Source organism: Anomalospiza imberbis, chromosome 2, assembly GCF_031753505.1.
Source record: "Anomalospiza imberbis isolate Cuckoo-Finch-1a 21T00152 chromosome 2, ASM3175350v1, whole genome shotgun sequence".
NCBI lineage: Eukaryota > Metazoa > Chordata > Aves > Passeriformes > Viduidae > Anomalospiza > Anomalospiza imberbis.
In genome coordinates, this window is record NC_089682.1 from 18379942 (window position 1) to 18401606 (window position 21665).

General features: G+C 40.7%; 2 protein-coding genes across 10 annotated transcripts in view; one reads left to right on the forward strand and one right to left on the reverse strand.

Moving 5' to 3' along the window:
• GPM6B (glycoprotein M6B) overlaps positions 1–20947 on the forward strand; it is a 107514-nt gene extending 86567 nt beyond the window's left edge. For 5 of the 7 annotated variants that reach the window (XM_068180043.1, XM_068180047.1, XM_068180042.1 and 2 more), the window contains 6 exons: positions 6714–6900; positions 10285–10441; positions 13535–13706; positions 15600–15673; positions 15982–16047; positions 18373–20947. In XM_068180043.1, the coding sequence (XP_068036144.1) occupies positions 6714–6900; positions 10285–10441; positions 13535–13706; positions 15600–15673; positions 15982–16047; positions 18373–18522 (806 nt within the window). In that variant the 3' untranslated portion in view covers positions 18523–20947. Of the gene's footprint in view, positions 1–6713; positions 6901–10284; positions 10442–13534; positions 13707–15599; positions 15674–15981; positions 16048–16741 lie in introns of all 7 variants that reach the window. The other 2 variants (XM_068180044.1, XM_068180048.1) reach the window with 1 other exon arrangement.
• The window catches only part of OFD1 (OFD1 centriole and centriolar satellite protein), a 38120-nt gene continuing 29988 nt past the window's right edge, over positions 13534–21665 (reverse strand). For 2 of the 3 annotated variants that reach the window (XM_068180034.1, XM_068180036.1), the window contains one exon: positions 21384–21565. In XM_068180034.1, the coding sequence (XP_068036135.1) occupies positions 21520–21565 (46 nt within the window). In that variant the 3' untranslated portion in view covers positions 21384–21519. Of the gene's footprint in view, positions 16629–21383; positions 21566–21665 lie in introns of those variants that run through there. The other variant, XM_068180035.1, reaches the window with a different exon arrangement.

Below are 21665 nucleotides of genomic sequence, written 5' to 3' on the forward strand. Positions count from 1 at the left end.
TGCATGAAACAGGTTTGCTTCCTGCAATGGGAGTGCAGTTTTTTCCTGTAAGTACTGCTGATTTGGGAAGAAGAGATTTGGAAGGGGGAAAAAAAAAAAAAAGAGAGAGTTATGATTGCTGCTATCTGTTCTTAGAGTCTTCTCTGCATCATTTAACACCATCCAGAAGAAATAAATCTTGCCTTGGTGAAACAGCCTTTTCTCCAATTTGAACATATTTTTTTCCTTAGTGAGAGAAAAAATAAAATAGCATTTGCTGTGGATGAACATTGATATCCTCTGAAAGGCTGTTTGGTTTTTTTGAGCTTTTGTGTTTGTTTGTTTGTGGGGCTTTTTTGTTACTCGTGGTAGAAGAAAAAAAAAAGTACTTGATTTTAAACTTGTGCTTACTGTATTTTTGCAGACAAATTCAGGAGCCACTTATTGTCATTACTCATACAGTACTATAGCGATACTCAGTGCTTTGTGGATTTGAAGAAGGGTCTGCTAATGGTTCCTCCAGGCTGTGAGATGCTTGTTCTTAGTGTGGGCAAATTCTCCTGCACTCTCTGTGTTGGTTTCCAGCACAGGAGGTGTGAGGACTTAGTTCTCCTCTGCACAAGAATATGGAAGCATCTAACTGATAACAGAGAATAAATACCTTTAATAAATTCCCCTCAGAAGAGGGGAACTAGCTGTATGACAGACCTGAAACTAAGTATCTTGTATCTGTATCAAGAATAACTGGAGAAGTTACAATTAGAGCTGACGACCTTCAGAAAGGAGCTTCTTGTTCTTCATGTAGCTCTTAAATAGTAGAGGTTGGGGTGAGGTTTACTGGATGGATCAGACTACCCCAGATCTCACAGGTTTTTACTTGAAAAAAGCATCTTGTGCTGGCCACTTGGAAGGATAACAGAGGTGGTGTTGCTGCATTTCAGGTCTGATCCTTTGCGGCGGCCCTGATGGCAGTGTTCTCCAAAGGTCATGTCCCCTCCATCACAGGGACTCTGCTGGCCAGGAAAGGGTTACTGATTAAGAACCCTGGAAGAGAGGAATGCAAATACACTGGGGAGATTAGCAATCTCGCTAGACTAAAGTGCATTTACATTAAGTTTTCTGGCTCTTACAAGTTAATTTTCAATATAAGTTAATTTCACAACTTCTTATTTGTGTAGGACAAAAAGGCAAAATTAGGAAATACTGAAAGGAAGTTTCTGTGGAAGAGCCTTAAGTGGTTTGTGGGAGGAGAAGAAAGGATTTTCTCTATTGGAGTTCATCACTTATTTAATCTGTTTAATGTTAGTCCAGTGGTGAGTGAACATTTATTCTAAGTACTAATAGCAGTTTTTGCTTTGTGTCATGTTTTGTAAATCAGCAAAATTTAAGATGAACAGGAATGAGTAAGTAAGAGCTTGAACAAAGATTTTAATGTGATTTAATGCAGACCCTTTTTATTTTAGTCCCTTACTAAAGCGTGGAAAGAAATTTGTCATACGCTTTAAACTTACGCTCGTAAGGTTAAATATTTTATCTTATTATGTTGTTACCACTGACCCTTGGCTGTAGGTGTGGGTGACAGATGTGAGGAGTTACCTTACTGCCAGGTACTGGCTTAGTCTCATGCAGAGAAGAAAGAGGTAAATTCCAATTTTACTTCTGAGGTATTAGCCTGTTCCCATATCCCTCACTGCTTCTCCTGTGGCTGCCAATCATGCAGCAGGTAGGAAAATGTACATCCTAGCATGCATAAACCATTCAGAATGGAAATTTTCAAACATACGGTGGGTGGCAGACAGTAAAATTGGCAGTTCCTTTCATTGACATAAAGTTCATTTTCTGACAAAAATCCACGGTGGTTTAGGCCTTCAAGGTTACTATTCATGCTTGTATATTGGGTAGTCTTCAGCACTGGGGAAAGCAGGAGGTAAATGTAAAGTACATTGAGTATGTCGAGTACTGAGTTGTCCTCTTATATTTATTTATGAATTGGGAGTGATGCTACCAACACTAGGCTCCTGTGGATGTGTAGTAATAAGCCCGATTTACCTTCGATGGCTGTATTTAAGATGTTATCTAGTGCTTTAATTTTAGGTGTTATCTAGTGCTTTTTTTCCTTTGGATTTCTTGCAACCTTCCTTTTGTTAAAACATTTCCTCCCCACGTGCTCCCTGAGCTGTGATGCTGAAGCCAACGGAGATTGTGGTTCTGTGGTGGAACATGATGTGCAATTTCTGCCGTGTATTAACTGGGCTGGTGTCTGACAGGCCAGCATTTCGTACAATGTGTTACTCAATTACAGGAAGTAAGTGATGTGACGAGGAGAAAATGATGCCCATTGCTTTATCTTTCCTGGGAGGGGAAGAAACCAAACTTCTAAGGAAAAGAAAGTGGGAACTAACTCAAAGACAGCCACAGGATCCTGGAGGTTTAGTTCCCTGAAATGGAAAACTTTACAAAGCTCTTTTCAGGTTTTCTTGATTCCATGATTTTTTGTTCCACAGTGACCTTGACTATGGGCCAGTGGTTAGAACCTGAGATGCATTGAGGCACTAGTTCAACCTAGGAGGTGTTTGGAACATTAGACAATTAGCTGGTTTTCTGTCCAAGAGGTGTGAATATTCCTTCTTTACAGCATGTTTTCCATGCTTTGCCTTGAGGGATGACTTTGTGAACATCAGCCTGTCTCAGCTTTTCAAGTCTGGGCTTCAAGAATTGATGTATGATCTTCCTGGAGCAAGCCCTAGGAATACTCAAGGAAGCTGAAGCTACCTGATCCTATTGCATTATTTTTTGTCATTTCCAAAACACAGATTTGACATTAGTAGGATGAGGTAGTGTGTGAGAACTGCCTCTTTTTCTATTTTCTTTTTATTTTAAGACCATTTTCCATTAATTCTCTATTACCTTGCCATTCTGAGTTTAAATCTTAAAGCTGTACTTAAAGTACCAAAGGAGGTTTAGCCACACAATCACCATTTGGCATGGGAAATTGAATGGCTAAGCCCCTGCATAAATGCAGTAGGCTGTACACTGCTGAGCAGATTGTATAATTGTTCATCATACATTAAGCAACCAATTGCCGATTTATGTACATATGTAGGTTCATCCTTTACCAATTTCCTGTGACTGATAGCTGCCAGGAGATTAAAAGAATAGCCAGTTCCTGTTTCTTTCTCTTCTCTTTATTTTTGTCCTTTAGCAAGAATATTTGTGTGTGTGCGTGTGTTTAATAGCATTCATTCCCTAGAGAATAATCTCAGTCTTTGTTTTAGCTGGCCTCCTTCTGAGAGTGTGTTAAATCTGTAGCCAAGATCACAGGCAGCTCTGGGCAAATCATTGGGCTGTTATTAACCTGCCTCCATGGCAACTGCTGCTCACCAGCCTGAGGACAAAAAATGTTTTTATTCTGCTGAGTTGCACAAAAGGTTCTAGCGATGCCTTGCACAAAATGGCCATTGAAAGGGAAGATGCAGTGATGTGTGTTTGTGCTGTACAGTTTCATATTTAAATAGTTTTACACTGTTTTCTTGGAAGTGGATATACAGCTGAACAGTTCAGCATTTTGGCCATATGGAAAATAAAAACTAGCAGAAAATTGGAGCTGAACTTATTTTAATACTACTTATTTTTGTCAGCTTGAGTTCACAGGCCTTCAGCCTGCAGTTGTCATCAGAGTGTTAGCAAGTTATTTTGTGAACATGAACTAGGCAAACATCTTCCTGGGGTTTCAATTGTACTGTGTGAAGATAGTTGCTGACTTAAGAGTTGCAGAGAGAAAACATAAAGGTTTCCTGGAAAGCTTTCTAATTGTTTTCAGAAATCCTCTGCTTTGTTGCAGTGCTTCTTTGGGAAGCTTGGTAAGCATATCTGAGTTCTTGATGAGCTTCAAATTTAGTTGGTTTTGAAAGCTGCTCTTAGCAGTACTGTTTTAGGCTTGTGTTAAAATTATAAAATCGGCTGTATTGCTCAGGCTAGGCATGACTTTAATCTGCTCATAAAAAGTGCTCACAGTGGGATCTGGGGGGGGAGGTCTGGCAGTCCCAGCACTGAGATGAGGTTGCATCCTGCAGTTAGTTACTAGTTACCCTCTGGCAGGAGGCTGTGCAGCTCTGCTGTCAATTTGGGTGCAGAATGACTATGTATGGATGGATGCTGTCTCTTGGAAACATGCTGGTTTGGGATGCTTCATGTGCTTGCAAGCTGGCTGCATGCTGTTTCCAGGTGTACCAAAGTCTCTCTGATTCCTGCTTTAGTCCTGGAGTCAAGGTGAGTAGCTCCTGCAGTTCCACATTTGGGCACTTTTCTCTGCTCACAATAATGTGGTTGCTTTAGACACCTTTGAGGGTGTCCCTTGGTTTTGTTCTGCACTGAGAAAATGAAGGCCACCCAAATTCTGCGATGCCTTTTTACTTGGACTGCAGAGGAAAACAAAGAGTATGGCCACAGTGACAATCTTTGCAGCTGCCAGTTGCTGAGACGTGAGAGGGGGTCTGCCACTGTTGCCTTGCATTCAGGGGTCTGTGGATTAGTGGCAGATACTGTCGTGTTTGGGCAAGGGATCCAACAAACTCCTCAGGGCAAATGTTCTGCCAGTGGCCTGGAAAGCTGGCTTGGTGGTATGGGGTATTAAACATCAATCCTGGGTCTACACCAGTTTTTAGCTTTGTCAGGCTGCTCCCATTTTCTGAAACCAACAGCTTTTCTTTTGGATCTTGTCTATCTCTTGGTTTTGCTTCCAGCTGCTTTTATTTTCTGTCTTTGATAGGATCCTTCTGCAAAGCAATCTGTGGGAGCAGCACAATTTAAGTGATCAACCTTTCCACACTAAGCAATGATCAGGTGTTGGGTCTGGCTCAAAAGGTGGTTTGTTTTGTGCTGGGTTGTGACCACAAGTGTGTTGTCTGCTTGGTCAGAGCATGGTTACTTTTGGATAATCTTTCATGGCTAGTCCTGCACCCAGGTGCATGCATTTCTTGGATTAACTCTGGGAGGTTTGGACCTGGCCTGGGAGCGGATGCTGCAGAGGAGAGCCAGGCACACGTGTGTGGCTCCTTTTGCATGTGAGCTGATCTCAGGCAGATTCCCCAAAGCAGAGGATTGCTCTGCAAAGTTTGTTGTCAGAACTCAGCTCTGGACCTCTGTGATAAAATGAAATCCAGAGATGATTTCCTCTGGTAGTGTGCATTTGGATTTTGTTTGGCCCGTCGCTGCTGAGCTGCAGTGTTTGTTCACTTGGCAGTATTTTTGTCATGAAGATAGTTCCTACTGAGTGGACTCCAGCTGTGGACTAGACTATAAAACCTTCCCAGGCTTGTTTCTATAAAGTCAAATCTTGTCTGCAGTTAGTGAAGTAAGTAATTTTGATGGTGATAGCTGCTTAAGCCTGACTATGGCATTTGCTAGTGACTCTGTAAAAGAAGAGTTTCTTACTTATGAAATGGGAAATGTTTCAGTTATTGGATGCATATTATTCCTCAGTGCCTCACAGAAGTGCCTGCTCTGCAACTCATTCATTAGTGGGAAAGGGAGGGAGAGAAAAATAAACTTGCCTCATGTGGTGGCTGGAGACTTGCTGATCTTTGTGAGGAGTTTTTTGGGTGGGAAGATGTGATGTCCTCATTTGCCAACTGTCTCCTTGCCTTCAAATGCTTTGTCCATGTAGTGTCTTGCCATAGCAGCAACGCTGGCCGCTCCATTAAGCGTTGTCTTAATGGCTTGTGTTCTGCACAGTTGTATGAAATGCACATTAATGGAGACAGCTTAATGCCATCACCCTGAAGTAATGAATTGGTATGGATTGCCATTACCATTATAGTGCAGTTAAAAGCTGTGTTTGTTTCCGATTTACATTTCCCAGCTTTGTAAGCAGATGGGTTTTCAGGCCACGCAGTTGGAACAAACCTGGCAATTCAGCTGCAACCTCCTTATTACAGTGTTCATACAAATAGCAGCTCTGGGGGGGTGTTTTGTTAACTCAGACCAGTTAAACAATGCTTTTCAGTTGATCATGATACTGCAAACTGTATTCAGGGATCACTGTAAATCCAGTGTATCCTATAAAAAGCTGTAAATGTACTGTCTGTGTAAAACAGCTTCATACAGCTGTCCTCGACAAAAATTGTTACTCTTTGGACCCCATTCAATTTTTCTATTGTAAAAGTATTTGTATCCCTATAACCTCATGTAGATTTATATAAAAAGATAACCTGGGAGTACTGGGAGAGTGTGGGGTAGTTAAGTTTTGTGGACTTAAATATATTCATCTTCCAATGAAAGTGCAAAGTATCTCCTGCTTTTCCAAAAGGCTTCATTGTCTTGAGTAGTTGCCTCTCTGGCTCCCAGAGTGTTGCCAGCATAGCTGGTGCTCCTGCCATTAGTAAAGCTGAAACATGGTGAGCTCTGGATGAGCAGCTGAATTGCAATGGATCACTTTAGACAGTGATTTTTTTGCTTTTTCCATTTCATAGGCTGTCTCATCGATCTCCTCTTGATCCTGTAAAGACAGGAGCACTCAGCCGACTTTCTGGGCTTTGAGTCCATACCAACAGATCTGTAGGTCACTGCTTTAGAGGGTGATGCTGTCTTGTACCACCTATAGATTTTTTGCTTAGCATGTCAATGCCTGGGCCTTTTATTCCCTCTGGCTTTTACCAAGTGGAGGACAAATATTCTTTTCCTCATAATTTGCTTTTTGCTCATGACATTTCTTTTGCTTTCTCTCTTCTGCTTAGGTTGCTTTGAATGTTGCATTAAGTGCCTAGGAGGAGTGCCATATGCTTCACTCGTGGCAACCATTCTCTGCTTCTCGGGGGTAGCGTTGTTTTGTGGCTGTGGCCACGTGGCGCTCACGGGAACCGTGTCTATCCTCGAGCAGCACTTCTCCACGACTGCCAGTGACCATGCTTTGCTGAGTGAAGTGTAAGTATGCCTCCCATTCCCATTATTCATCATAACACCCTCATGCTAAATGAGTAGAGATGGATTCAAACCTCAGTCTCCATCCCTGAGCATTAGGTTGCGTTTTTGTCATTTACTGGTGTTCACATACAAAGAGCCAAAGTGTGCATCCTGGTGCACCTGCTTATACTGGGACCAGCACTCTTTAATATCTTCATCGGGATCACAGACAGTGGAATTGAGTGCACCCCCAGCTGCTTTGCAGACGACACCCAAGCTGAATGGTGCAGTTTGCTTACCTAAAAGGAAGGATGCCACCCAGAAAGCCTTGAGGAGTGGGACTGTGTGAACCTCATGATGTTCACCAGCAGCAAGTGCAAGGTCAGGGGTCAGGGTAATATATCAAGGACAATGTATCAGTACATGGTGACAGATGAAGGGATTGAGAGCAGCCCTGCCAAGAAGGACTTGGGGGTGCTGTTGGATGAAGAACTGAACATGAGCTGGAAATGTGCACTCGCAGCCTAGGAAGCCAATTATATCCTGGGCTGCATCCAAAGCAGCGTGACCAGCAGGGTGAGGGAGGTGTTTCTGCCCCTCTACTCTGGTGAGACCCTACCGAGAGTGCTGCATCCAGCTCTGGGTCTGCTCAAACAGCAAGGACATGGACTTGTTGGAGTGACTCCAAAGGAGGCCACCAAGATGATCAGAGGGCTGGAGCACCTCTTCTGTGAAGACAGGCTGAGAGTTGGGGCTGTTTAGCCTGGAGAAGACAAAGCTCTGGGGAGACTTTAGAACAGCCTTCCAATACCTAAAGGGACCCACAAGAGAGCTGAAGAGCGACTTGTAGCAGGGCCTGTTGTAACAGAACAAGGGGTAACAATTTTATTTTAAGAGTAGATTTAGTTTTTGTTGATGACATACAGTTGGAGGGTATGTCAGGAATAACAAAGAAGCTTGGTTCTGACCATCCCTCTTCAGAAGAGGCTGGACTGGTATATGAGAAAAAAGAGAGACAAAACTGGAAAGATCTGCAAATGTAGTCTTTAGATATAACTAACCACAGGTTAAATATTTGGGTCTTTTATGTTCCCAGTGCTTCTCTGTGAGGTCAGAGGAAGACCTGGAGTGCTGCCTCGGGTCCCATGTCCAGCAGCCAGCCTGGCCATGTGTGGCTGTGATGAGGGGCCCCTGTGATGAGCACAGTGGGCATGGCACATACAGGAGTGCAAGGGCAGCAAGCCAGACAGGTGATACTTGAAGACACTGGTATCAGGGCCCTATGCAGCACACTTAATTCTTATTTTCTCTTTAATTTCTGTTGTCACTGACTCCCTGTATATGCTTGTAGGCATAGACCTGCCAGTTTGCTGCATGCCCTCTGAGCACTGGTGCCAGTCCCACAGCACCATTTCAGGGCTTCCCCTGTCCACAGGACCCTCTGTACCCTCACCTGCTCGGGGGTCCCCCCTTTCAGCACTGCCCACACTCAGTCCCTGGCTGTGGCCGGCAGTGTGTCCCCAGCTCCAGGGCATGAGCTACCAGGACCCTGCAGTTAGACACAAAATTTAGGGAGAAAATGTGAGCAGCTGTTCTTCAGCAACTGGGTAACAAAACACCCTGTGCTTGCATCAGTCTCCATTTGAGCAAAATAGAAGAAACTGCAAAAGCAGCAGTCACAGGCAGCAAGTTTTATGTTTTGGAGAGCTGTTGACAATGTTTCTTGTCATGTCAGCACCAGCAGCTGGGGAAATGCATAATTCCTACCAAAGCAGCTCAGGGCTTGCCACTGTGGAGCCAAGGGGGTGAGAAGGGAGAAGAGGTGTTAGAAAGGGGCAAATTTGAGGCTACAGCAACATGAAAAAGGAAAAAAAATGTTAGTAACACACCCTTTGGAATAGACTTTTTTAACCAGTTTTCCTATTACTAATTTCTGGTACCATGCATTGGGTCTCTCCTGGACTATTAATGATGGTGAAATGATTTCTTCTATACTCTCTCAAATCCTGAGTTAATTTTTTTGTTCTTTACAGCATAGATGGAACAGATTTATCCAGTTATTTTTAATCAGTCTGGAAAACAAAGATAATACTTCCCACATAAAATTTTAAATGAGCAATATCCTATTTTGATACAAGGGTAACATTTAAATATGTAAATGGTAGTCATCAATTTTCTTTAAGCTAAAACATTCAGATGCTCTTTGGAGATCTATGCCAGCAGCTACTTGGTAGAGAGTGGCAAGAATCAGAAAAAAATATCTTGAGCAAAGCATATTTATCCTCAGAAAACTGGTAGTGTGGATGTATGAAATTAACCTCTTGGTTCTGTGAATAACTTCGTCGAAAATAACCATCCCAACAATCAAATCCATTTTAAGAAGTTCCAGGGAAATCATGCTAATAACAAAATATGACTTTTGAAGACCAGAAGTGTTGTATGGAAGATCTGGACTTCTGGTCCTCCAAAACAATTAGCTTTGGATACAGAATCTGATTGGTAATAATTAGAAATTATTCTTTTCATCTATCTATCTATTCTAGCTAAAGGAAAAATACTGTTAGAGTGTCATAGCAGATGGCAGATTTTTAAGAAATCAAGAACTTTCTCAAATAACATCTGAAGGAAGTGCTTATACCATGTGCCCTAAGATGATCTTCCTCTGAGTGGTTCCAGAGTACCTAAAACGGAAGCATTTCCTAAATAACTCTTCCATTAAAAAAAACCAAAAAAAAACCCCAAAAAAAACCATTTTGAAGCACTCAACACTGCTGTGACTTAAAGCACTGAAACTCCCAGCTCACTTGGAACTACCCTTCCAGGCTATACAGCAGCCTCAGAAGTCACTGCATGTTTGCTGAGTTTTGTATCAGACGAATATTGCTGAATTCAGAAATTTTTGCTAACTTAAGTTAATCAGATTTCACAGGTGGAAATGGTGAATTTCAGGGACTGCTTCCTTTCCCTAAGCCAAAGGAATGACCACAGAGCTTGGTAGTTCAGTCAGGGGTGCAGCTCCAGGCTTTGCCACTTCAAAGCCCTGCATTGTCCCTGTCAGCCATTCCCAAGTTAGGTGTCGGGAATAGTAAGAGGAAAAAGGAAAACCTCCACAGTGGAGGCATGAAATTGCAGCTTTAACATGGTGACTAACACCAGTCAGTGCAAGGACTGCAGCACCAACAGGGCATGCTCAGGTGGGTGCAGGAGTAATGCACATCAGGATTGCTTTCCTGGGAAGGGGCACAGTTGTAACAGTGTTTTCCTGCACTCTGCTTGCTTAAAATGCTAGGGAGCCTTGAACTTTGTTTCTAGGAGTTGTCTCTCATTTATTATAATTTGAGAGGACTGACTTTGTTTTTACAGGACTGAAATCTAATTATATAATTTCTTTCTTTTCCATTTTAGAATACAGCTAATGCAGTATGTAATTTATGGCATTGCATCATTTTTCTTCTTATATGGCATAATCCTTTTGGCGGAAGGTTTTTATACGACAAGTGCTGTGAAGGAGCTGCATGGAGAGTTCAAAACAACAGCCTGTGGCCGCTGCATCAGTGGAATGGTGAGTGGGATCAGAAATGGGAACATCTCGCTTTGCTGGCTAAAACCTGTTGGGCTCAGTTTATTCCTGGGTTTTGAATGACAGAATGTTGCTGCCTTCTTTGTTTAACTCCTTGTAGGTGATCAGGGTCAATCCATGTCTTGGTTCTTCTCTGAACTTCAAGAGTGCTTGATTAAATCAAAATGCTGCAGATGGGCTGGGTGGGGGCTGCCATGGCCTCCCTTGTCATAAAGCTGAACCCACTGGTCTAAACTAAACTGAGGAGACTGCTAATTTTAAAACATTTAATGTGAGCTAAAATGAAAGTCGTGCTTTTAAACATGGAACACTTGAGTGATGCTTAAAGGAAGACTGTAAAATGGCTGTGGTTTGCAGAGCTATTTAAATATCAAACTGTAATGGCTCTGACTTTCATAGTTAGTTGTGCTTGAGTGTCTGGATCCTTCAACAAACAGTAATGAATGAATGAAGCTTCACAACATTTTTGCACTTGAATCAAGTATTGATTTGCAGATGGCAAAAGGCAGACAGAATAGTGCGGCTTTTTCGCAAAGCCCTAAAGTTACCAGCCATGTTGTCTTCAGCTTTGTTCTTGTTGTATTAGAACAAAATTGTAAGCAAAGTTTAGCTAAAAATAAAACTTCAGATTCTCACCCACATTGTCCCCAAGGGCACACTCTGCAAGAACAGCCATAACTATGTTTCTGAGAGAAGATTTCAAAGCTATTACTGAAAATCTGAATTCAAAGCTCGTAGTTATGGAGGAAGCTAAGCAGTATGACAGATCGCCCACGGGAAAGTGTGGGTGAAAAGAGAAGAGGCTTTTGATGTGATTGTTGCGTTTTAATATACAGTCTATATCCTGAACTTAAAAAATATGTACTTTCAGCTGGTTAAATACAAAAGAGATGCATGTTTATTTTCATGAGAGTTAGCAAATTTCCACTGTGCTGTTGGGTACTTACTGAATTTTTCAAGAGCTAATAAAAATAAGGCATTTGATAATTTTCCAGTTAAGCAGCTATTAGCTCAGTTTTTTTTCTGTCAAGTATGGTCTTCACCAAGGAGTGAATTTAGATCTAAAGCAGTGTTTTCAAAAGATCCAAAATACAGTAGGAGCATAAACATCAGTGCATATCATCAGTGCAGACAATTGCTTGTGCAGTTGAGTACTTGCAGGCACATGATTGTCAAATACCAGTGCGACACATGGAAATAGGGCAGAAAAATGTATTTTCATGTTTGTCCATACAATGAAGGAGAGAATTTACCAGCTGAGGAATGGCTTGGAGCTCTGGTAAGCTGCATTCATGTTTGGTGGTGACAGGAAAAGTGCCTGTATGCTGCTGTGTAAAACCTTAGGGCTAGAACAAGGTTTGTGAGGAGATAAAATGTTTAACAGACTGCAGCTGGGTACAGGCAACAGGCTTCTGTACATACAGTGACCTTTTGCCACTTTGATCAAGAGCTCCTCTACTACTTCTTTCATTACGTTACTGAGCAAAGTCCTGAAAGGCAGTCCCATCTTGCATAAAGTTGTTACAGAAGACAGACTTCCATCTTCCCTAAATAATTTGTGTTGGCTCTGGTAATGCAGAATAGCCATTTCCCACAGGTATTACATTAAATGTGAGACTGAATGTATTTTTTCCAGCTAATTTAGGATTTAAAGGCTTTGTGCACTTCCTCTCATGCACACTTCCACATACACATATGCAAACTCATGTTTTATTGGTAGTGTATCTACAGAAATCCTTTAACCTGGACCACTTGGTCCTTCCCAAAATCCAAAGAGAGGATTTTCAATTCTCACACAAAACATACAGGTCTGGTGTATGGCGCTATCTAATATGAAATAGGGTATTCCAGTGGAGTTGTCTATAAATTAAAGTCTAGCTGGGGTTCTTTGGGCCATAGTTTTGCAAGAACTTCGACCTCCCCACACACCACCTCCCTTGACTGAAACCTAACCAGTTGTTCAGCTTTTGCTCGAATACTTGTAGGGTTATTCTGGAAAAAAACTGTAGGGATGCAAACTTCCACCACTGCAGCAGCAGCAGCTCAATCCCTTGGTTCTGGGTCAGGCTGAGAATCCTCCTCCCTAAGAGCCTTTCCCCATCCTTGTTGCTGTCCTCTGGCACACAAATTTTAAGATAGTAGGGCACCAGTGCTTTACTGAAAGTAAAGCCTTTCCAGTCCACCTGCAGAGAGAACAGCCACAGCTAATGGTGAAAAGAGAGCCCAGGAGATGTAACAGCATTCCCCCACCTTCCAAGGGGGACCCAAATCCTGGTTTCACCTGGAGGAGGGAGCCAAGAACTGATGCCAGAGCTACTGTTTCACCATAACACTTTGAAGAGGAGGGAAAAGGGAAGGAGGAGGAAGCTGGAAATTTTCAAAGCAATCAGTGCCACATCTTTTAATCTAACCAAAAAAACCACATGCAATGTAGTGGTTTTTTTTAAAGAGCAAACCCAAACCAGCATATTTTAGTGGATAAATCCATGATTTTCTAAGGTGAAGTAATTAATTTTCTGCTTGGCAGTGTGTATTAGACCAATTGAATCCTTCTGATCTGCTGTTAACAGTCATGGTATGTTTGCAAAAATAGGTATTTTCAAATGTTACATTCCAAATTGATTTCAATACATCAGGGAGTGTGGGAGAGCTCTGTGAGCATTGATTCACTGCATAGTTTTGATTTGCAAGTTGTATAGAAATGCTAGTATGTTATAGTTAATTAAAAAAAAAACTTAAATTGATTTTTGTTGGAATTTATTGGTTTTAGCCTACAACCAGCATCCCTGCTTTGCTGAGAATCTTGAGAAATCAGAGGGCTGCTCTTTCATGAGGGCAATCTGTTTACTCAAGCAGGCTGATGAAAAAGGAAATGTCTGAATTACTTTCTGTGTAGCATTTAAACTACCAAAGTATTTGTAAGCAATGAGAATACTGATTTTGTGTGCTTGAAAATCAGATGCTCTCTTACTTGAATTCTGAAAGTATGCTTAAGGTTATTTTGAAGCATTTTAAAGGAAAATTTAAATAGTCTTTTCAAAGAATAAACAAAGTGTTTGTGTTTTCTCTGCCCAGTTTGTTTTCCTCACTTATGTGCTTGGAGTGGCCTGGCTCGGGGTCTTCGGCTTCTCTGCTGTGCCTGTCTTTATGTTCTATAACATCTGGTCAACTTGTGAAGTCATCAAATCTTTTCAGACCAATGTGACAGTTCCAGGGGACCAGATCTGCGTGGACATCAGGCAATATGGTACTCATTTTAATCCTGATTAAATGCATTATCCATCCTCCTCGATCTGTCTTCGGTAGTTTTGTCTCAGCCTTATCAGATGAATCAAATGCAAAAGCATCTTCTATCTCTGAATGTGCTATTACTTTTCTAATTAATTCACATTACACTGATCTCTTTCCAGATGCAATCAATTTAACTGAACTGACAAGTCACTTATGTGAAATGATTTTGTAGTGGTTTCCAATATTGTAATATTAGGTCTGAAAATAGATCAGTCTCAAAATAAACTGCTTGGAAACAATGCTGAGAAATAGATAACCAGATTGTGAGTTTTGAACCCATATGCATATATATTCTGTTCTTTCAGAAAGCTGTTTTACATTTAAAGATGAAGTAAATGTCTGAATGTTACTCTGACAGTTACTTTCAGTTAAAAAACCAACAACATGCAATTAAAAGTCTGCCATAACTAATAATGAATTACTACTGCTTTCTGATGACACACAGAAATCTGAGAGAGCTGGGACAATAACTTAAAATAAGGTCAGACTTTTCATTTCTTAAGGTGAGTTTTTCCTGAAGTTAATCTTTTCCGCTTCCCTTGAGCAGAAGATCTTTTGTCACCATTACTTTTGGCTTCATTCTAGCTAGCATTTTCTAGGAATGTTTCTTTCTTTAGACTAAGTCATTCAAAGCTGAGAAAATGGATTCAAAGTTGAAAAAGTAAGAAAGCTTGGCTTTGCTCTCCTGTCCAGGTAAGTGCAGTAGAAGAAAAGATACACTAATTTTAAAAGCAAGTCTTCAAATCAGTTAAACATATGCATTCTATTTTAGCAGCTCACAGCAAGAGGCTGGGAAGACATTTTCTTCAGCAGCAAAGCCTAGGAGTGAAGGGAGATGTGCTCCTCCACCTTCCTGCTTCTCCTGGTTGTTCTGCAGCTGTATTAGTGCTGTATAGGGCTCTATTGTTCCCCTGTTCAGTAAAACCATTTGGGTTTCAGTGCGTGATGGGAGACAGCAGCTCCCTAACAGACAACACATGTCACTGAACTTTCCTCACATTTTTGGGTGGAAGCAGTAACTAAAAGGCTGGAATTGTACATAGCAGTTGCAGAGAAGAAGCTGACTTGGAAGAAAATCCTATAAAATCTTTTTGAAAGCCATGCCATCCTGAGATTATTTCAATGACCTGCCCCATATAAAGTTGCTAATTCCAACCAGCTGGGTTGAAATGCAAAGCTGTATGGGAAAACCAACTGGGTTTCTCTTAATTCAAATAGGTTTTTGCTTAAGCTTTACATTTGTTACTGGCCTAACAGTTTATGTTATTTTAAATTTGCTAGATTCTGTTGACTTTTCAGACTTGCAGTCATGTAAGAAAAGTCATTGGGAGTATATGAGATGCAGAAGACTGAACTTTCTTGTAGCAGTGTTCACTTGATGCTTTTTACCTACTGGAACTAAACCAGAAAAAAAATCCTGAAATTCTTCCCTCTATCTCTGTATTCACACCCTTCCACAGTAGTTTCTTGTTCAAGTAGAACCTCATCTAGTAAGTGCTACCCTGAAAGGTGCCAAGTACCTCTGAGATGCAGATTCTCTCTTCTGTGCTGAGTGGGGGAGTAGGCAGAGTGTGCAACTGGACCTGAAGTGCAAAAACCCAACCAACTGTTTGGCTGCCAGATGGGAAAACCACATCTGAGAACATGCCTTAGCAGCAGCCCTCAGTGAGAGGAGAAAGCATAACCTGAGGGAGTTGTTTGAATTCCTGCTGCCAGCTCCAAGCTGTACTGGTCAATGCACAGATGCCCAGAATGAGAACACAACTGGCAAGTGGGTGAAAAAGATGAGAGGAATGAAAAGCATGTGTTGATTGCTAAAATTAGTGGTTTCTTTTCTGTGGTGTTTCAGGTATTATCCCTTGGAATGCTGTACCTGGCAAAGCCTGTGGCCCAATTTTAGAGAACATCTGCAACACGAATGAGGTACAGAAGTGTAACCTGTGTGCAGCTTTTGCCTACAAGTCACTTGGGCACCATGTAATAAAATAAATACTAGATGAAAGTTTTTGGAGAGAACTCATGCTAGTAGTATAAAGAGACTGCTTTAACTGTAACAATGAAGTAATTGTTACATCATCAAAAAAAATTATTTTCACATTTTTATTTTCTAAAGCTTTGCTACCATGCTACAAAAATGGTTGTGTTATCCTTATTCTCTAAAACACTTGAAATGCATTTTGTACTATTCCTAATGAATTACTTCAATGTTTTTAACATGTTTTTTTCTCTAGTTCTACATGTCTTATCACCTGTTCATTGTGGCTTGTGCTGGAGCTGGTGCCACTGTCATAGCATTGGTGGGTAGTACTTTTTGTTGTTTTATAATTAAAAATGTTCGTTTTACGCTTAAGATGCTTTAAGATTAAATTTTGTATATATTAAAGCTAGCAATACTAGACATGAAGGGGGGTGAGCTGTAATCACCATTATTTGCTGCTATGGTTTGGTCATCACAAGTCAGCAGGTCCCCAACTTTTGCTTTAGGAAGTCATCTTAACCCGCCTCCCCTATATTTAGGAAAAAATGATTTGCATGTCCTTTCAAAATCCTACTTCTATCCACTATTTCTGCTTTTATTTCCACTATTTATTTTCATTTTTGTAGTTTATTTGATCAGCTGCTTATAACCTCTTGGTTTCCTTTGCCTGGAGCCAGGCAGATTGACTGGTCCAACCCTGCAGTGCCCATTCCAGGTAGCGGCGGGGAAAAGGGACATTAACTTGTTCCTATGTCTAACGCTTCCTTTAGTGGCCAGCTTCTAACCTTTTGCCAGCCAAGCCCTGGTGTAATGCTCATAACTGGCTGAAAAATGGCCTTAGGGCTTGTACTGGGTTATCCTCCCCAGAGAAATGGCAGGTTATTTATTTGCATCTTCACCCTGGAAGGAGCTCAGAGTAACATCTGTTTTAAAAGTATCGAGAGTTGCCCAAGTGGGCTTGAGCCGTCACCTTGTTGTATCTTACTCTCCTGTATTTTGTTCTCTTCCACCAGCTGATCTACATGATGGCTACTACATATAACTATGCTGTTTTGAAGTTTAAGAGTCGGGAAGATTGCTGCACTAAATTCTAAATTGTATAAGCCCAGTAAAAAGCTGCATTGCGTAGCTTGAAATACCACTGACACCCTAGACTAAAAGTCTAGCTTTTTGAATTTTGTTACAGTAATTGTAAATAGCTTCAGTAAGCATCGTTTAGCTTATCAGATTAATGAAATGACTTCTTGTATATGAACTTTGATGTGGATGAGATCTGGCTATTTTTTCATGTTGAGAGGATTCAGTTACTGTAGGGGTGTTTATAAAGCATCCTTCTGAAAAGGGGATGTTTTCACTTCAGGTCTCCACTTGATTTCTAACAGTCATCTCAAACAAATACTGGAACAGTTCAGGGTCAGATGCATTAATTTATTCTTCGCCATGAACACCAAATACAAATGCCCCATAGCATGCAAAATATACATGGTGTGAAAGAAAAGGAATAATAAAGTAGTGCCAGTCTATGTTGGCAGAGCTCAGGTATTATGAATTAATTTGCTTGTATTTCCAAGTGATTCCATGGATGATTAAATCAATTATTTTCTCTTACTCTTAAGTGCATGCCAAATGATACTCTTTCTCTAAGAAAATAAATCCTTGTCTTAGCTCTGCGTAAAACAATCACATTATTTCTTTTGGACCCTGAACTAGTAAGAAACAGCATATAAATAGCTTCTGCTCTTGTACGGCTGCACTTTAGTAACTGATTTCTCAGTAGCCAGATCTCAAAAATGTAAGTAGGACTGCACAGGAAGCAAAACCATGCATAGATCACAGGGACCTTTTCACAGTGTTGGGGGGTAAAAAGAAGGAGAAGTGAATCAGTGTTTTCAGATGTAGGTGTTTTTGCATGAAGTATGGGCAAAAGAAGCTGGCAAGAGACGAATGCACGAACTAGAAACACAAACACATAATAATTTAAAAAAGAGAACCATTTGCTATATACAACTCTTCACCTGAGGCTGGACAATGGAAGTTTAAAATGTAGCTATAAAAATACAGGATTAAGACTTCTTAACCCAGACATTGCATGCTTTTGCTTAGTTTTGGACTCATGTTTTGATGTTTAATTTTTCGATGTGTTAATGTAGCCTTGTTCGCGTGAATAAAACAGTTCACAGTTTCAGGTTTTCTTCCAGGGGGAGGGTAGAATTCTCATCTGCTTGTTGGGGGAAAAGACCTGCCGGGCTCTGGGCTTGGATATGCATAAACACCACGACCTTAGAGAGCAGTTCTTCTGAGCACCTCGTAGTTTACAGATTCCGTATATCGCCACATACAAAACTGTTTTCCTGCTTCCCCCCATTCTGCATTTTACTTGACCTGTACAATTCTGTAGCTCAATTTAATATTGTTGTACTAACTTTCCCGAAATTGTGAATAACCAACTGAATTATTAAGCATGCCAAATTCTAGAGATCTTTGAAAAATAGCCTCTGTGCTTGTTTTAATAACAGAATGCTTATTAACGTAGAATAACTATTTTTTTTGGTCGTTATTTTAAAGAGCGTCTATTAATCTGACTAGCAGCTTGCTTTGCCTCTTGACATGCTCACTCGCCATCATGCTCACCCTTCTCTTCCAGATCCACTTCCTCATGATACTGTCTTCTAACTGGGCCTACTTAAAGGATGCAAGCAAAATGCAGGCCTACCAAGATATCAAAGCAAAAGAAGAGCAGGAGCTTCAGGATATCCAGTCTCGATCAAAAGAGCAACTCAATTCTTACACATAAATGTTTGCCACAATAATTCAGCAGAAGAGTTCTGTAGCTCTGACAAATCAGCAAATAGCTGCTCTGCAGTACAGATGTGTGTCTAGCAAACAAAATTAGACAGAAGTGTAAAAGCTTCACATTCCAGCTCCTGGAAAACTTTTTTAGGGAAATTGTCCCATTGGTAATCTTCCATCCTTTCTAAAAGAGAATGGAGGGTTTATTCCAGGCATTTTAAAAGGCAACACTTTACAAAAAGTGACCAAATTATTCTTCTTTGAAACTTGGTATTTAGTATTTGACTTGTTCTAGAGCATGACGCCCTGCACAAAACAGTGGCAGGTGCCGCAGCCGAGCAGGCAGTAGATCTGTGCAGACCTCAGGCATGTGCATGGTGTGTGATTGAGCACCTCCCAAAGGAACCAGTGCCCAGCTGGGATTTCTGAGAGGAGCTCGAGTGTGTGTGTGTGTGTGTGTGTGTGTGTGTGTGTGTGTGTGATGGCACAGCTGCAGCACCTCCCAGGCTGCAGGGGGGCTGTTTGGGAATACCCCACACTGGGGCCATGGGAGCAGCTCCACTCCTGTGCCACACGCTGCCACGATGAAGCCGTCGCATCCCTGTGCTCACCTGAGTGTCGAGCAGATCTCCCAAGTTCTAATCTTTTTATTAACTATTTAATGGAATGTAGATCCCTGGATCTGGATAATGATCCCCTTCTTTGAAAATAAATGTCAGCTTTGCCTTAATATTTATTTTCTATAAATGTTGTAGCATTTATATAGTGGCAGGAGACCATTATCCTACATTTTAAGTAAGTGAAAGTGTTACCTTATTAAAATGACACTGATCTGACAATTCCAAATGAGCGGATGAGAAAGTTTGCAGAGTTTTACACAAACAATAAAATTTGCAGCCATAAAAATAATACAGGATGTCCACCTTTCTCTATCTTGGTGCTTAGCAAATTTATAGTCAGTGCTTACGTGTTTTCCTTTTTACAAATTAATTAGCACACTAAGAAAACGTGGTGTTCAGAAAAAAAAAAAAACAACAACAAACAAACTGGTGCCATTTTAAAGTCATTTCCCATAGAGGTCTGCCTTCTAATTAATGTTTTTTTTTCAGAAGCATTCAGTGATTATCTTGAGTATTAGTGATGGTATATTTGGTGTTTGTTCTATATGATATATATATATATATATATATATAAATGTTGGGGGGGAAGAGTAAAAATACATCATTCATTTGAAAAAATTAAATATTCAAGTCATACCCCTGCTAAGCTGACGTATGGTTTGGTAGTTTTGACTGTTTGCTGAATATACATCAAAGGAAGCACAAATTCCTTCAAATCAGTATTAAGAGAAAAGGCATTTTTTTGGGGGTATTAACTTCAAATATAAATTTCTTTTGTTAACTACTGAAGTCTAATTTGACAGTTTCAAAAAAGGGGCAAAGTTGATTGATGTAGAGCAAATATGACAAAATAGCCTAGTGTATGTTCTTACCTGTTGCATGAAGGAGACATTTCTACAGCAATGCAGGTGATGTTCTAGCCCAGTGTTTGCATAAGGGTAATAATGGAGGCAGTGTCTTAAAGCCTAATTCTTTTCTAATTCAGTGTAGCTATTACTGGGAGTTTTTGAAGTTTTGTTTAAGTAGTCTAATATTTTTATGTAAAGAGCATTAAATTTTGCTATGTATAAATTTTTGTAACCTAACAGTGAATCAATATTTTCTATCAGTGCCAAGGGCTTCCTGTAGTTACATCCAAGTGTTAAAATAAATATTTGTAGATAATAGACAACACTTGTGTATGCTTATTTGAACCCAGACCTACAGCTGCTCCATGGCAGTGCATCTCTAGGCTTAATGTCTCTATCTGAGGTGAAACATGTTCTGTTCCAGAGTTCCCTGCCCTCCTGCATGGGGCAGGGCTGCTCTGCAGGTGCAGCTGCAGCAGCAGTTGTGTGCAGCATGCAGTAGTGGTAGTTTTTCCAGGCCAGCATAATGCAACAAGCACTACCCCTTCCCAACATCCAACTGGAGCAGTCACTCAGAAATTCTGTAAAGGCCAGAGTGGCTGCAACAGCAAATTAAGCAGCATGCAAAATCAGAGTAACCACCACATCACATTTTAGCTCCATTTCAAAAAGTGAAGTTTGTATCTGTCACAGTTTTGGTACATTGTGTTTAAACATCCAGCAAATTTAAGACAGAACTTTGGTATTTTGCCCCTAAATTCTGTCAAACTTGGCTTCATGTTCTTGTAGTTAGGTCAAGATGAGCAGCCTCAAATGCAGTGCAAGTTGTAATATATGCTGCCACCCAAAATTACTTCATTGATAAAAACTACTGTATTTTATACTGTAAATAAAGTTTAATGATCTTGCCTATAATCTACCAACAAAATACAAAGCTTAAATAAAGATGAGTTAAATAGCATTTTTATTTTAATCTCTCCATTCTGGGCTGGTTAATAACAACGAGGTGATACACGAGAGGAGCTGCTTTTGAAAGTGGCTCCTGCCCCTGCTGTGCAGCAGAAGGGACACCTTGTTTTGGGTCTGTCACACTCAATGCTCTGAAGCTGTGTGAGCCAAGTGCCTCCACAGAACACCTTTAAAAGCAGGTGATGATGAGGGAATTTTTTGTTCCTTTCATCCACACTTTGAACCATTTGAAGAAGGGGTTGGGGGGCGGGGGTTGGCAAAGTTGACAAAGTTTAGAGGAATTCAGTGCCAACACAAATCTACCCAAATATACTGGTCAGTTTCTGTTCCCTGCTTTGTTCTTTCTCTCACCCCACCCAAGGGCTCCCTTCTGGATTAGTAACACATCAGGACTCCCTGTCTGAAATGAATGACTGAAGTGATGAAACAGATCAAAATCCACTTTATTAATTTATAATTACACAGCCTGCAGTGTTGGTGCCTAACATTTATTAAAGGCACAAAACTACTTAAAAATATCTTTCTCATAATAATAACAATAATTTAAAAAGCAGTAGCTATTGTTCACCAGAAGCTTTCATCCAGGTCTCCATGAGAAATGTCTGCAACACTATATTGATTACAGGAGGGAGGAAAATAAAGTGGTATGAGTCCAATGTAGTTTATCTTAAAACTTAATACTCATTTTAAAACAGAAGTTAAGAGACTGC